This window comes from Perca flavescens, chromosome 17, assembly GCF_004354835.1.
Source record: "Perca flavescens isolate YP-PL-M2 chromosome 17, PFLA_1.0, whole genome shotgun sequence".
Lineage (NCBI taxonomy): Eukaryota > Metazoa > Chordata > Actinopteri > Perciformes > Percidae > Perca > Perca flavescens.
The window spans coordinates 20964606-20982375 of NC_041347.1; the positions used below are offsets into that span (position 1 = coordinate 20964606).

At 44.0% G+C, this 17770-nt stretch overlaps 1 protein-coding gene across 3 annotated transcripts in view; it reads left to right on the forward strand.

Annotated features, from left to right (window-relative positions):
- LOC114571898 (transcription factor COE3) overlaps positions 1-17770 on the forward strand; it is a 65664-nt gene that overhangs the window by 31731 nt on the left and 16163 nt on the right. For 2 of the 3 annotated variants that reach the window (XM_028603166.1, XM_028603168.1), the window contains exons 7-10: positions 7672-7753; positions 9887-10004; positions 14704-14837; positions 14996-15122. In XM_028603166.1, the coding sequence (XP_028458967.1) occupies positions 7672-7753; positions 9887-10004; positions 14704-14837; positions 14996-15122 (461 nt within the window). The remainder of the gene's footprint in view (positions 1-7671; positions 7754-9886; positions 10005-14703; positions 14838-14995; positions 15123-17770) is intronic. The other variant, XM_028603167.1, reaches the window with a different exon arrangement.

Sequence of the window (17770 nt, forward strand, 5' to 3'; positions counted from 1 at the left end):
CCTCTGTGTACACAAGGCAGGAGGAGCGAGCGGCAAAACACTGCCTATTTATCTGTCAGGTTCCTGACAAAGAACTGAGCTGACAAGTAAGGGTTTCCCTCAGCAGAGCAGGGGGGCTTTATTCACCGTACTTACATGCCCAGTCTATGCCCAGAGACTCATGTTATTTGCAAATCACATTCTTTGAAAACTCACAAACGGGGCGAGACATGCCACGCTACGGGTTTGTCAGCTGCCTTCACAACAGCTATCGCTAACAGTGTGTGGTTCGGTAAGGAAGCAGCTTTCTCTTAGCATTTGCCTTGCTGTCACTTTTCCAACACATGTGATCGGTGTCTTCATGCTTGGGGTCTCTCCTTCCTCAGAGGGTTGCCATCTTCCCTTTGGACTGACAAATAATACGCCCACACTCCCACTGAAATAAAAAGAGGTAAAAAAGACACCCCTGGAATTACATCATTCTCTGCTAAAGCAATTCCTTCCAGAAATTGATGTACATATATTATATTCACATCATTAGATAAAAGTAATGGTAATGGTTTAAAGTCCAAAAAGCTTTTTGTTTCTCAGTATACCCCTGTCTTAGGCAGAGGGGTTCAACATTCAGGTACAAAAACAGGACCTGTTTATTCTCTATACCCTTTTCCCACCATGGACGAAATCCTTCCCTAAACATCCGGACAGAGAAGCACTTGTGTGGCGCTGATGTCACAGACCTACCTGGCCTCCCTCTCACAAAAGCTAAGGTATCATTAGCTAGGCCCACACAATGGCCATTCAACCAAGCCACTGCATCCTCAGGACTAGGGAACAATGTTATTTTTTGTCTCAGAATTATAAAGACAGAGTTTTGCAGGAAACCTGACAGACAAAACCCTTTAGAGGTAAATGCTCTAGGCGGCTTTTGGGTTTAATCTTTTCCCATTAGCATTTTGCCCCCCCCCTCTTGCTCACACACAAAGACCATATTTACAGGGTCAAAAGTAAAGGCTCTGAGTCTCTGGAGACTGCTTTTTGTATAGATGTTTTCTTCATATTGACAACACTTGCTTTTATTTTTATTTTCTGCTAATGTATTTCAAATGGGCTACTGAATAGTTTACTACAATCTTAAACAGGTATATTTGTTTGCGGTGGAAAATAATTTTTTCCCCCCAACAGAACAACAAATGTAACACGATCCTTCACCTTTAACTACATTTTGTGGAAAATCACACATGCAAGCATATTAAAAATTATTAATAAAATGCAGGAGTTTATATAATAAAATTGTTATATTGTCAACAATACAATATAGCTAAGGGTTCACATGTGCTACCTTTTGTGTGTGTGTGTGTGTGTGTGTGTGTGTGTGTGGTTAGGTGCATCTGTGCTTACGTGTGTGCACACATTCACTTATGCTTGTGTGTGTGTGTGTGTGTGTGTGTGTGTGTGTGTGTGTGTGTGACTCCATGTGTGTGTGATTCATTCCAGGGCAGTTTTAGTCCTTATAAAATATTCATTTTGGTTGTGCAGGGCCCTGTAATTGCCATCTCTCACCCTGAATTATTTATACCTCGCACAGACTGACAAAGCTTTGCCATACGGCCCCAGATGAATCAGAAAGCAGCCATCTCTGCTGCCAACAGCACTGGGCTTTCACACAAATATGGCAGCCACGTCTCTCTGCCTGGCCTCTCTTAATTTGACATTTTCTTTTTCCCCCTGCCTTTGTCCTAGGTGCACAGAAAGGTTACCTGTTAGCTTTAAGCACCGACCCACTCTCTGTCTTTCTGCCTCTATCCCCCCTGCCTACATGACAGTCCACAGTGGGTGTTTTTTTTTTTTTTTTTTTTTGCCTTCTGAGAACGCGTTAATGTGGCAGCGATGTCAGAGTGGCTGCCTCATGTTTTATGATGACTGACCAGTCCTGACAGCCACTTTAGATGTATGTATTATACATTAGTAATAATATGATGTAGAAATACACTGGCATACATTTGAGCATGCATGGACAGACAGCAAAACCACTGACTCGCCGACCTATATATAACACACACACACATACACACACACACACACACACACACACACACACACACACACACACACACACACACACACACACACACACACATGAATAAGCCCCCACTGGCCTGCTGGATCCAGCATGGCTGTCGGTAAACGGTCAAAGCCCCCCTGCTGGCATTGCCTGTACAGCTGCGTTCCTCTGCGTCTTGCCTGGGTCTGATCACTCCAAGGTGCCACAGGAGAGAGACAGCACTGTATGGCTCTCATTGTAGAGCGGCTCTGGGGCCTTCCAGAACCCCACGTCCAACACCCTAAATACTACTATTCACCCTGGCGAGTTACTTCAACATATGCTTATCTTACATCTCACTAGCGCAGGGAGGTGCTGACTGGTATTTCCTTAAGGCCCCGAGCTCCAATGCTGACCAGTAATCAAAGCACCATATTTCTCCTCCTGCGCAATAATAACCTGGAGACACCTCTCTGCTGTCCAGCTGGTGAGCAGAGTAAATATTCCCAAGCACTGCATTGTTGATGTACGTGATTATTTTCGTAATGTCAGCAACCTCACGACCGACATCTTTGAGATTGTCATAGTAGTAATCATCATCACACTGTTTTTATGGTGCCAGTGATGATTCAATAATATTTATGAATTCCACTTTGGATGTAGATGATGTTGGTTGTATAGCGGCAACCAGTGTTTGATTCGTTTTTACAACAGGCCCGCGCAAGACAAAACAACGCAGAATTATTTATGTTTTGTGTCTTATTATATTGTGTTCAAAGTCCTGGTAGAGAAAAGGCGTATTCAGAGTAAAACAAAGAGCAGCGTGCAACAGTACACAGCCTCAGCAGTATCTTGATGTGAGGGGATGGGTGAGGCAGAGAGAAAGCTTGGGGCTAAACATGCAGTATGTGGCGGGCTGGAGCTAAAAGCTGCATAAAGCACACAGCCTTAGTCCACTGTTAGCAAGTGATGGATAGTTAGCAGGAGCTCCAAGTGTTCGTCTAATCTGTAACAGTAAACCTGTGCCAAAGCCTGAAAGGAATCAGTGGGAGCTTGCTAGGAGTGGGTTTGACGTGAAACCATTTGTGAAGACGAGCGATTCTCTTAAGTAAGAAACTAACAGTGCCCAGAGAGAGAGAGGGAGCTAGAGAGCAAGCGAGACAGGAGGTGAGGAAAATGAGTGAGAGTACGAGAGAGAGAGAGAGAGTAGCAGGATGAGCTACCATAATGAGTCCTGTAGCCATGGAGTAAATGAAGAGGGATTGACAGAGTGAGGGATCCTCAAGTGATATAATGTCAATGCCACTCTGCCCATTAGAGAGAAAGGGGGATGGTGGAGGAGAGGGTAAAGAGGGATGAATGGAAGGACACAGCTACATCTTAGGGTGCAGAGGAAGCACATAAATTATTTGTGACACCCCTGCAACACACACACCACCAACAAAAATATGAAATATGAAACAACAAAATGAACAGACAATAACAGCTGAAAGAAATAAAGAAATAAAAACAAAAAAAGGCCTTGGAAATACCCAATAAATTCTCAGAGATATGTAGTTGGGATATTTGATGTCGAGCAATAATAATCACAGTGACATCTGCCTTGCTGCTCTCGGAGGAGATGGGCAGAGCCCATGAGTGGAAGGGGTTAATCTCCCAAACCCAATAAGGTTGGATAGTGAGGCACTTGTTCCCTGATAAAGAAGTGATAGGATCTGTGGGTCTGGTCCCTCGGTGCTTGTACAGGGGCAGAGCAAATATTGTTAATGTGCTGTGGTTTACTTCAGCTAAGGCGAGAAAAACAGCTCTGCTTGACGAGAGAAGACAGCGGCGAACCAGAACACGACAGAAATGGCCACGCAGCTCGGCTCAGCCTCCCAGGGACTTAACTGGCATATATAGCCACGACCACTCAGTTGCATAAATAAGTGCTCAAGAAGATTAAGATCTATAAGTGTCTCTATTTCTCGTTTTACCTGCTCCGCCTTGTCACAACAGGGATCTGAATGCAGTTCAGTGGAGTGCCTAATAACTGGACCAGTAGGTAGGGAAGGCAGGAGGCTTGACATTAAGACCCTGGCGTTTTGGAAATCCGATACGCTATTGACCCGTGTACTACTATCTCAGCGTAGAGATCTGGTGTCAGCAGATTGTAGTCTGACTCTTACAGATACTGTGGCCATCTGTCAGTGTATTGTGTAACGGCCTAAACAAATAAGGGGAAGCTCTTTTGTACAATAAGGTGTACTATCGAAGAGAAAAAAAGAAACTCTCAGCGAATGAAAAGAATTTCAAATAGCTCAGTCTCAACGTTTCTCACAAGTCATAAAAAATGATACAAATCTGAAAATGAATGGATAAAAAATATAATGAAATTGACAGGAGAGCTACCCTCCTCTGTCGATTGAGCCTTCTTAATAATACAACATTATCTTTATTTGCCCTCTTCACTCAAATCAAAGGGATGGACATTTATGCATGAGTGACATCAACCCTGCAATTAAGTTGGCCATTTAAATGAGAGAAGGCCTTCTTCACCTCGCCTGTTTGTTTTTCCCCCTCTCTCTTCTTTTTTCTCTCTTCCCTTCTCTGTTTGATGATGGTAGAGGGTGAGCTAGAATTAGGGCGATGGGTCTTCCTTTGAGTGTCAGCCTAAAATGATCAGAGTAAAGATAAGAGGGTCTAGCAGCCCTCAAATCAGTCAAAGTGCCAAAGTCGGCCTTTTTCTCCTCAATTACTGGGTCTGTGAAGCCAGGGAGTGGAAGGCACCGAGCCTGCTGCATTACTAAAGAGACAATCTATTTCCCCTTTGACCAGAGGGAGAGAAATCATTATGGCATGATTAGTAGCTTCGGCAGCGGGCGAGCATGGAGGTACTACAGGAGAATCGTATTAATTGCCTTAGACCAAGACATGAGCAGGATTGTTTTAACGTTGATTTGTGGCCCTGTACGACGAGCTGTCGGAGATAAAAGCTGATGTCAGGTCTTAGTTATACTGGCAGGCTTCGGGCATGCAGACAGAGAGGGTTGATGTCAAAATGAGCTTCCGTGGCTGCCCTGGAAGTCATTTTCTATATGCCTGTCGATGTCTTCCTCTTTGTCTTTCTTCACACTTCATAGTTTTCCTTTACGCCTCCCACTATCCCTCCCTCTACTCCCCCCTTCCCTCAGATGGACTACACCCCACCCCTTCCCGCACTCCCTTTCTCTCTCTCCTCCAACTGATAGCTGCCTTGGCCGATTATTTCATCCAGTGCGGTCCACTGAGAGCCTCCTCTCCCGGCTTTGGAAGAGCTTTAATTAGCCATGTTAATATCCCCTTCATTGGCCTTAATATCACTCAACACCTTCCTCCATCTCAGCGGCCACCAGGGTCCCCCTGTCCTGTCAGAACAGCTGATTATTGAGAAGGATAGCTTTAATCAAACCTAATTGCAGTTCATTCTTTCTCTCTATCCCCCTTTGCCCTCCATTGCCAACATCTAATGGCAGCGACGACTTGATATCCCATTAAAAAACAATTAAACAACCTTCTTTTGTCTCCGTGCGTGCCAAAACACCAGCACAAACTTCTGTAGATATTTAAGAAGTAAAAGAGAGAGAGAGGGGCCTTGTCTTAATTGCTCTCCTTCTCACCAAGGACCAATTTGCACTGTGCTCATGGAGAATCTTAACCAACTCAAATGTAATGGATGCTATAGCACTGCCACTGCTGTGGACTATGAAAATTAAGCTTATCTTTTTAGCTGAGAAATTGTGCTTAATTGCCTTCATAACAGTAAACATAAAGGAGCCACTTTATGATAGCGTGGGCACTCAATTTCTTGTGTTTATTGTTTCTTAACTTTGGGTTTCGCTGTAGTAGAAACAGTATGTAAAAGCATTAAAGTATCCAAGAAAAGAGACAAGACTAACTCAGGAAGTAATGTGTTCCTTTTATGAAGTCAATGCATTGCTGAGGAAATGTATTCTATCTCTTGCTCTGACATAAATTGTCTACCAACGGGTGATGCATGTACGTGCACATTCTCACGCACACACATACACACGTGCACAAACACACTGGCCTTACCCAATCTGTATGAGAGGCGACAGACAAATAAAAGTCGTATTTCAGCTCTGCTTTCCGCAGATGTCTGCTGCTCTACATTATGACTCTATGGGGAAATAAAAACAGGGTCAGGGAATTAGAGTACATAATGGTCATTTTGATGATCAGCCAACAGATGCAACCCGAAAACACAGTGAACACAATCAAGCGAAATGCACTAATGACAAGTCAGGTTTTTTATGGCCTCACCACACACCGACAGGCAATCAGCATTCTGGCATGGGTTAAAACGTCTTTTATTGATGTCCAAGCCAAAGCTCCTTGAATGTGGAGTGAAAATATTTTCTCACCTCTCCTCTCCTCTCCCTCCTGGGCCCTCAGTTAAGCACAAGGTATAGGAGTCTATCGAAGAACGCTTCTAAATGACCAGTGCATGTGTTAATGTGGCCAGGGTTAGAAGGGTCATTTCAGACTCTGATTTATGGCCTGGCCAGGATCCCACTGGGTAAAGGAGAAGTCTTAAGTGTTGTGAAAGCGTCCTCACAGGCCACACAAGCCACTGTATTTAGCGGAATGAAATGGCCATGCAATCTATGGTGCAATCTATGGTAATCCAATGAGCCGCTGTGATTCTGTAAGCCAAGGTTGTATTACAATGGAAACCACAGTATTGCATATAGTAACGCTAGGGCAATGTGATGAAAAATAAATATCTCGCCATGGTATTTATAATGAATCGGAGAAAGCAGAGGCACAATCAGTCATGATTATTTGGGGAGAATTTACAAAAACAAGTCAATTTCATTGTTTATTCTGTGTGGTTGTGTAATATTTTACACAATAGGCTACATGTGAGACAATTTTTCTTATTGGCCCTGTTGTTAATCTTACTCTTTTTAACTATTGTATGTGTGTGTGTGGCCACATCTGATATACAGCTCTCACTACGAGGCTTTATCAATACATTTTGCGAGACCTGAGAGAAGGAGAGCAAACTAACCAAGTCCAGATCTCACTCAGACGTGACATTTGTTCAGAGACGATTAGCCAGGTTGTAATTTGTGGCATAATTGCCTCACCCACCCACAAGTGCATGGGTGTGTGTATGCGTTGTGTGTCTGTGTGTGTGGCATACGGTGGTCCCAGGAGTGTCCGCCTAATTGCCTGACAGGACTATAAGTTTTGTGGCGCGCTCCCACCTTGTTAGGTCCTTTATCCCTGATGCTCTTCAAACAAGACCTGGTCACAGGTGGGCCTCATTTGCTTCCCTATTGAACAGGAGTACTTTAATTGCACAGGGGGTGTCCTGGGATTAAAGAGGTGGGTGGAATATCAAGTGACTTCCTGTATGTTAGTGGCAGATGGGTGTAGGGAAAGACCCCTGAACTCAGGTGAGGGGATGAGATGACAAAGAGACTGATGCTTTTGATTTCGAGGGAACGACGAACACTGCGACTTTCCAAACTGAAATAGTTCAACGTCCTGTTTGTTTCTGATGAATGGATCGAATGGGGAAGTGTTACTTAAATATTTCACAAATTTATCATTTGAAAGGTGTAATAAATATTTGTTTGCTTTTGTTTTGTGCTCTCTTTCAGATTCTTCCTAAAGTTCTTCCTCAAGTGCAATCAGAACTGTCTGAAGAATGCAGGGAATCCACGAGATATGCGCAGATTCCAGGTGACTGAAGTCTAAAATTTCACACACCATCCTTTGTCTATTTCTGTTTGTCTCTCACTGTCTGTCTCTCTTTTTGCAGACAATGCACAGCTACACTACACAAAGTCAATTTGAATACATTTCTATTATTGCCACTGAAGGAGGCAAAACCCAGGGAAAGAGAGAGTGAGGGATTTCGTGTCCTGTGCTATCTGGACAGAATATTTATTAGGGAATACCATCTGACACAAATAAGGATATAGGATTTAAGAGTGCCATCAATTGTGTTCCTGACAGATTTCTGAGCCTCAGCACAGAGGGGAAGATGATCCAACCACATGTAACAACAGTGTTAACTCAGGATCTGTCTGGCAGCGGAAACGCATACCTTCTTATACACACATATGCGCAAGCACGCGTGCGCACACCCACACACACACACACACACACACACACACACACACACACACACACACACACACACACACACACACACACACACACACACTTGGATGGATGTTCATACAAGCTAGGAGCGCATATGTTTGCTTTCTCTACGTTCCTCTCTCATTCATACACACATATGCATACACTTAAACTCACACATATGCAGTTCACTGTATAGCCAATGAAAACCATCTTAAGCCATCTGAAAACCATCATTATTGCGGGCTGACAAAATGCTGCGATTTACACTAAAAGGACATGACCGTTGAGCACTTCAACTGCTTCTTTAACCCTCTCGCTTCTAATGTGTCAAGTAGTTGAACCTTGAAATTATTGACCCCTCCCCCCCCTGCTGATCCATGTATCCAACCATCCATCCATTCTGCCCAGATACTTTCACCACAAGTAGCCCACTAGGTCAAGGTGAGAGAGTGAGAGTTTAGTGTGATTTGTCCTATCAGGATAGCGATAAACTACAGGAGGGTGTCCGTCACTGGCAGCACTGTTCTGTGATAGACACACAAGCCAGTATCCTCCAGGAGGAAGCCCAGACATGAAACAGACAAGACAGGGTGTCCCCTCCTGATGTCACCACCATCAGACCTCCCCTGCCTCCTCGAATCTTCCCTCAGGGTGAATGTGGACTGATGCATGACAGCCACCAAGGGCTTTTACCTCTCATTCCTGTGTGTCAAAAGGAATGCAAGAACTAAGTTTCTTTTTTGTGAAACTAAAACATGTACATCGAATCTAAAACAACATTTTAGATTTTATTTTTGCTGATGATCATCCCCTGTCTTCAGTCCAACAGTTAGTATGCCATTTTCCCCAAATAGATTTCCCAGATGCTCCACCATAGGTGTTTCTCTGGCCAAAGTTGTGTATTCTGCATGCCTTCCACTCCACTTATTACCCCCCAAAACCAGCTGGAGGCCAGAGAGGGCCCAATCCATCATCCTCAGCTTGGCCCAGCTCTGAACCTGCTCACAAGAATGGAGCTCTTTCACTTCCCCTTCTCTCCCCCTCTTCCCCCTTACACCCCACCCTTCCCTAACCAACCAAAAAAAAGCGCCCCCTTAAATTCCACTGCTACACCGAGGTCACTTACCGGCGAAGCAAACCTGAGAGGGGCTCTCTGTTTCCGGCTCAGAAACACTTTGGCCATTCACATGCGGCTCAATGTTTGGAAGATGTGGTAGCCAAAAAAACAACAACAAAAATAAGCATTATGAAATATAGAGTGTGGCTTGGAATCCGATCCTAGTAAAATGTTTGTTGAGTGATGGGATGGAGTACGGTTCAGTTGCTAATGACTCCAGTAATATTTTAAAAGGGAGGCCTTCCATCCTCAAATAGATGGACAAGCTGATCAATAATTCTGAGCTTCAGCTATGATGACAGTAAACGGAAATGGTATTTTAGTGATTGAAAAGTCAATTAGCTGAACACAAATGCAAGACACTAAAAAGCAAAAACAAAATGGCTGTAAAGCAGGGTAACTGTAATGCAATATGTCCAAAGAGAACAACCACTTCAAGAGGTTTGACAATAGTAATCAATAACACACAGGCATGTACCTGGACACAGCTGTTTCTAAGCATTCATGCATCCCCTGTACCCCAGAGCATTAATGTTTCTCAGTCTTCATTTTTTTTATTTATCTTACAATGTATTAAATTGCATGTTTCACCTTCACTCTTGTTGCAGGTTGTCGTATCGACGACCGTCAATGTGGACGGCCATGTCTTGGCTGTCTCTGACAACATGTTCGTACACAACAATTCCAAGCATGGGCGAAGGGCTCGCAGACTCGACCCTTCAGAAGGTACGCCTCCTTATCTGGAGAATGGTAGGCACATTTTTACATCTTATAATTTGCTACACTCCTTTTTCCTCCTAGTTTCTTTCAGACATCAACCCATTTTACAAATCACACACCTAGTTGCTTCTAGTTGCTTAGAGTCATTTGTTCCTCCATCACTTAAATTTTTTACTTTTTAAGTTGCTTTTTTTGCTCCATCATACCTATCATCTTGACTGGAAATAATATGCATTACTGTGTGTATTTATTATGTTGATATCCCTAATGATGAGGATAACACTCAGGCTAATTCACGATTTTAAAATGTTATACTACTTCCAGTCTCCTAATGCACCTACATTTGTCCTAAAAGCCTATGTGAAACATGATCAAATTGCTTAAGAATTTGGCTGTGAGGTCAATTTCCTGTCATTGGGTTCTGCAGATTTAGCTGTGAGTGAGCTGAAACAGGGGGAAGAAGGAGAAAGAGAGAAGGGAGGGGGGGAAGAAAGGGTGGGTTGATAGTGTGTGTGTGTGTGTGTGTGTGTGTGTGTGTGTGTGTGTGTGTGTGTGTGTGTGTGTGTGTGTGTGTGTGTGTGTGTGTGTGTGTGTGTGTGTGTGTGTGTTTGCATGCGTGTGTGTGAAGTTGGGGGGCGGCCTATGAGAAAAACAGAACTTACTGTTTTTCTTCCAACTGATTCCATATGATAGACTGATTGCCTGCTCAGCCAAAAGAGAAAAAAGAAGGACCACCAAACCATGGGAAATCCAAAAAGTAAAATGCACTAAACATAACCTTATGACCCTCATGGCCTCCACTCGCAGATGGGAGCACACACAGCTGAAAGATTGAAAGGAGAAAAAAAAAGAGAGAACTGACTTGGGCCAATTGTGCAAATTGCTTATCTTCAGATTTCAAGAGCCAATTATGGCTGGGCAAACAGTTTATATACACCACTGACTAAAACAAGCTTCTCTACACATTAATGGGCATTAATGGTTCTATCACCAAAAGCAAATGTAATGTTTAATACAACAACGACTAATAAAAAAAATAAAAAAAAGACTAGACAATTAATATATCTCAGTGCTCTCCAGTCCTAGTGGGGGAAAAAGCTAATCTATTTGTTTTTGTCTTTATTAATGACTCCTCTACTGGAGAACAAAATCAAATAATTAAAGTCCTGCCCGGAGCACCAAAGTCATTATGTTCGCTGACGTTCTGTTTGTGTGTTTCACGTTTATGACACGATAGGTGTGGATCGCCTAGCAACCAGTTTCTTAATGAGGGGAGCAATTAAAGAGGTTGAGCCCTCGCCTCCATGTTCCCCCTCTCCCATGGGATTCTCTGTGTTTTGTGTGTCTGTGTATGTGTGTGTGTGCTTGTGTGGTTGTGTTCTTTACAGGTTACCTCTACCCATCCCTTTCTTCCTCTCTTCACCACACTCTTCAAAGCAGCAGAGTGACGCCCCGTAAAGCAAGAAAAAAAGCTATTGTCAACCGCCCAGTTGAACATGTCTTTGTCTAATAACTTTAATACACCTTCCCTCTGCTTAACCGCGTGTGCTCTCACAAGTTGAAATCTTTTTTCTTTCTTTTTTTTCTCCCTGCCATGCTCAGCACCATAACAAACTAATTTAACATGCATCAACAACGATTGCTGGCTTTGTTTGAGACACCTTTAACAAACAGAGATGTGAGAAAAGGAGACCCGGTCATAAAATGTAATTTTAGCCATGTCTTCCATAGTGCTTTGACAACTAGCAGGCAGACAGACAGCGTGCTTTAAATTAGCAACACATTCTTCCTCGGGAGTTCACTGGGCGAGAAGCCTCAGATATGTGGCTGAAACAGAGGCATCCTTCCTCTCAGCTCACACTGCACTTGTACCGACTTGCTCTCGTTGATCAAGAGGTGCTGCCCCCTATTGGCACAGGAAGGGGATAGCCTGTGGATGACAGACTGAATCTTACCATGTGACATTTTTGTTCACTTGTGTGTACTGTCACACAACAAGCATATTATGCATTCAGACACAAATGTGCTTTGTGGCTGCCTGTCACTCAAACATGTATAGATTCAGGCTCAAAGGTGCATAAACATGGTCACAAATAGCCAAGTCTTTCACACACAGCATCACCCCCCACACACGCAGACACACACGAACAGTGCAGCACCGACACACACAGACTCTTTCTCTCTCTCTCTCACACACACACACACACACACACGTTCCTTAGCTCAGTTCCACCATTATAGAGCCCCAGACAATATAGGAGACTCAGCATAGAGCCTGCAGCGCCTGCCTCATTTGCATGCCAAGTGGCTGTAATGCTGTTAGGGTTTATGCAATAAAGACAAGTGAATCCAGACTGCTGGGCCTAAGAGGAAGAAAGAGAGGGATAAAAGAAGGAAGGGGGGAAAAGGAAAGGAGAAAGAAGGAGAGAGTATGAGAGAGAGAGGTTGAGAATGAGTGAGATGCTGAGGGAGAGAGAGAAAGAGAGAGAGAGAAAGAGAGTCAAAGGGAACAGATGGCCCAGGGAGAGGTAAAAGGTATAATCCCATCAGCTGCACTATCAACCGACCATCTGGACATCCCACAGCACAATTACAACACATTTCAGCAGGCAGAACAAAGGACGGCTTCGCTGGGCCACATCAGACCTGTTTGAGTGTCACAATACTAGAGCTGGGACCTCCTCTGCTCAGATCTTGGATCAGTTTTGACGTCCACTGCAGCTAACCCTATCCACTGAGGAAAAAGATTAGGACGGATCACAGATCGGCTGCCTGAGGTCATTTCGCAGCAAAGTGGATCTTTAAATAAATTTTAAATGGACAGGGTAACAATTCAGCACAAAACTAAATTGACTTCAAATCAAGTAAAGTTCCTCTACTGTAGCCCAACGTTTGCAAAGACTTAGTGATGCAACACTCAGCTATTTGCATCCTCATCCGTCCACTCGTCATGATGCCTATCATCTGCTGAGGGGGCATTGTGCGTGTCTGTCATCAGATCGCCTGCGCTGACTGTGTAATCCACTTCGCCACGGTCCCCATTCAGCACATGCTCCCCTCTCTGTCTGTGCATTGAGACATATGCAAATTTTTAGGCAGAAGGGTGGAAGGCTTAGGGCCTCAGTCTCTGCCTCTCCATGGGTCCTTCTGTGTGTGGGAGGGGGCACTGGGATTTCCGAGGTGGTGCGTCTGTGCTTGTGCCTGTGTGTGTGTCTGTGTGTGCTTGTGTGTGTGTGTGTGTGTGTGTGTGTGTGTGTGTGTTGGCGTGTGTGTGTGATTGCGTATGCCTGTCGTAGGTTTCAGGCTGCAGCTGCCCCCCAACAGTCACCGTCACCATCAGGCCCTTTCTTGCCTCCTCCTCCTTCCTGCCCCCCCCTTTCTCATCCCCAAAGTCAATTTGTTTACAGTAATTTTGAAGGGTGAATTATTTGCTGTAATCGTCCGCACTGATGAAGGTCAGGCCCTTAGAGGGGGCCCAGCATGCCCATAGAGGTTTGGTCCTCTTTCAGACGCTCCGCTTCGCAATTAAGGAAAGCAAATGTCACTCCTCCAGGCCTCACAAATGAAAATCTGTACGACGGTGATTAGCATGAAGTCAACAGCGCCTGTTAAAGTCAGATTCCCTGTAGTACCAATTTGTGTGTGTGCACTTTATGGGCAGGGAGAGAGAGCAAACATGACCTGAACAGACCCAACAGCAAGGCAAACAAAGGGAGATGTCTTGTCGGAGGTGATCCATACAACAATGGCCGACTGTGATTTACTTACTGGATGGAAAGGATAATAGAGGTTTAGAACTGAGCTTCTAAAGAAAAAAGGAACTTGCTGAAATAGTTGCTCACATTTTGAAGGGGAGGAAAAACATGCACAATTCATAGTGTATTAAAAGATATTGATGGAAATAGATTAAATTTGATATTGCTATTTTATGGCTAGCTGTCATGCTATTTCTGTTGTAAACACGGTGTTGTGCTGAACACCATATTAAGGTAATGCATCAAATGACAGTGAATGTGAGGCACCAGATCACTCAAATTAGATTATAATAACAACCCAGACTGTTGATGAATGGCAGAGCTACGTAGCAGAAGTCATGCCAGATGAAAAGCATTGTAATAAACAATATGAAATGGATTGAATCGATCACAAAAAAAAAGAAAAAAAACCTCAATCTGAATAATTCATGAGTGCATTTCACGTTATGAAACCTGAAGCTACACTCAGTGTGCCTTCACTGCACTGCATATGCAGAACAAAGGTAATGAAATAACATGAACCAGCAAAGCTTTAGCTTGTCATTTCCACTTTAACAGCCCGTATTCTTGACTCATTTAAGATGTGTTCAACTTTGAAATTTTACTGTACATGCGGGTGCATGCTTAATCAATTCTGATAGCTACATTTGCCCTGACACATAATTTGCTCCATCAAATCATTTTCCTGGCGAGCCCGGCGTTTAGCCTTTGTGAAGTGGACCATTTGAAGGGTCTGCTTAACTACACCACTCCAGCGCGCTGATAAATGATTTTGATTCTCATGCCTTAAAGAACAAATCCATCATTTTTTTTCCAGGGGCAATTTCCATGATATGTCTTTGTGAGAGAGACATGGAGGTGATGCAGTAATGTGTCTGTGTGGAGAGAGACATGGGCCCAAATGTTAAAGCTTAGGTGCTGAATTTGCTCTTCTCTTTGTCTTGGATAAGCAGCCACCCCGTGCATCAAGGCTATCAGCCCAAGTGAGGGATGGACCACTGGAGGAGCCACTGTCATCATCATAGGGGACAACTTCTTTGATGGCCTACAAGTCGTGTTCGGCACCATGCTAGTATGGAGTGAGGTATGATGTAGAGTTTATAGAGTTGACTAACTTCAGTAATAGTATTATAAATTCAGCTAGTTTTAATTCACTTTCACGCCAGTAGTGTAACAGTACTGACTCTCTAGTTTGTTATTACAGAGGGCTCATTATTTATTTTCTTTTCCCCTGTAATCCAGCTGATAACTCCCCACGCCATCCGCGTCCAGACTCCACCTCGGCACATCCCCGGTGTTGTGGAAGTCACGCTGTCCTACAAGTCCAAGCAGTTCTGCAAAGGTGCCCCTGGGAGATTTGTCTATACTGGTGAGTTAAAACCTTCTCTTCCTCTGTCCGTCTACAGGCTTCTCTTGTGCCCCCCCCCTCCTTCTCCTCCATCTGTCTGGATGGAGTCCTTATCCCCAAGTCTACGCGCTAATAATGAACTAACCATGGCCCTGCTTGCTGAATGTTAAAAGTGTGAGATCTGCACTGCTAGCGAAAAGGTGTTTTGTGGAGGGGCTCCTACAAGTGCAATTGGATCCCCCTCTAACCTCCCATCATACAAGGGCGCTGCCAAGCTCTGTTAAACTCAAGCTGTCAGGATATCTCATTCTGCCAATTCTCTTTATCTGCCCTATTGCGAGACAGATAATGCTTTCTGCTAATTTGCTGATTTTGTAAAGCAAAATGTGGTTTCATATTTTATGAATCAGATTAGAAAAGCAGTATCCAGGTTAAGTGCAGGAGTGTGTCTGAAGTTATTCTCGTGTGTCTTCAATATGAATTCATGGGAGAGAAAGTGTGCAAAGAGACGAGAGAGACGTGTATGTGAGCGAGAAAGGGTGTGTGTGTCACACTATAAGTAAGGGATCTGATTATCTTGGCTAACAGAAGGAAGTGGTGGTCTTATCTGTCATCATTGGTGAGGAGACAGAGGTTGCGGGGGTCAGAGCCTGTCTGACCTGGAAGCCTCTGTCTGTTCTAACTCTGATGGGCAGAATGAAACAGGGGGCGCGTCAAAGCACTCTCACTTCCCCCAGCACCCCCACGCCTCCAGCACAACCCTGGCCTTGAGTGCAGCAGAATTGCAAAGTGGGGGCTGCCCCCCTCCCTCCCCCCCTCTGAAACCTCCATCCAGACCCCTCCATACTGGGGCAGCTGTTTCTCATCAAGTCCCCCCTCTCTTGCTCCACTACCACCACCGCTACCACCCCCAGCCATCCGTCCCCTTCTCCTCCAACCGTGCAGTCTGGCCTAGCTCTCCTGCATTTAACCTCCCTAGCAGGAGCGGAGCAGAGGCCAACAAGGCACCAGGATAATGAAACAGGAGTGTAGTGTGGTTGCGTAAGTGTATGTGTGTATGTGGGTCTGTTTGTATGAGAGTGTGAGAGCGAGGGAGAGGGAAAAAAGTGTGTGCGCGCGCAAGTGTGTGTCTGTGTGTACATGTGTTACTGCACAGCCCTGAGAAGGTGTATAAGTTAAGACATTAATGGCTTCTATAGCACCCTGGTGAAAGTGCCAGGTCCCTTAAGAACAGACCCCATTAGTCACAGAGGCTAAGCGGATTGGGATGATTACCATCAGGTTTTACTGGGGAAACATGTCCCCTTCTCTCTATCTTTGTTGATTTTTCGCCCCCCCATTCTTCCTCTCTGTCTTCCGTGGGTTCCTACTCACTTCCAGTTAGTATAAAGATACAATTACCCCTGGAGGCAACGGTGGTACAATTGATTAGTGCGCTGAATTAAAAGAGAAAGTCACGAATAGACAGGTCCGGCTCCTCTGCTCTGCTATTCCCTGTGTGGCTCACCTTGATTGTACAAGGGTTGACGCTTGAGAGAATGAAACTGTTAAAGAGAGCAGAATGCATAACACTACAATTAGGTACCACTGATTCCATATGTACTGTAATTGCTAGGTGAAAGGATGTTAGCTACTTCTTTTAGACATTAAAACGTGAATGGGCTGATGCATTGAGCGCAAGAGAGTGGATCATGTATTTAAGAGCAAAACAGCTTTTTAAACCATCGCTTTTCCTTCTGTGTTACAGCACTTGAAATGCACTACATGAACAAATGGGTTTGAAATGACCTAGAGTTACAATAGCAAATTACTAGAGTGAAAAGGGCATGTGGTGACACAGTGCTGTCTAAAAGGGCCAGAATGTTCCTGTGTCATATAGGAGAGCAACATGTGCATATCAAAGGTCTAGTTATCAAAGCATATGGCTTCAAGCATGACTCGAGAGCACGGCTTGAGAGGAGTGCCTTTTTAGACTTTTTTTTTTCATGTTGACTCTTCTTGCACCACCACCCTAATTGTGGAGATTTAACTCGCTCAATTTAAGAAATTATCACAAATTACCAAGAATCAACACAGAGGAGACTGCAGCCAATTCGAACAGCAGAGGGACACGTCCTCACTCGGGTTAGTACCCTGGAACGGCTCCAAAACTCACAATCCATTCTCAGAAAGAGAGCACCCTGTAATGTATGTCAAATAATCCTGTTGGCATTGACTATTGAATGTTTAAAACACTAATGAGACAAACAGACATACTATATAAAACTTTAGTAGGTTGTGGTTCACTGACTGCTTCAAGGAGCTTATATCTGTACTTTAATTGGCATACTTTTAAAGGAAAGACACGTTGGTTATTTTACAGTCTGTAGCTTTTACCTTGTAACAAAATGTCCCTTGGAGCTTGCTAGCTTGTCCTCTGTCTAATCCATGTATTGGTTATCCATTGGTTCAACTGTCAGCAAGGTTGTAGAAAATCAAAAGGAGAAACTCCTGGCTGTACCTGAGGTCAATACTTTGTTATACTTAACACTTTATTAAGCACTGCAAACAGTACACTGGTTTGATCAGGTGATTTCTTAAACAAAAAGTCTCCATTTTCAGCCTCATTTGCAGCACCTTAACCTTTTTACTGCATGGTTATAGTGCTGTATGAAAGAGTAAATCATAAA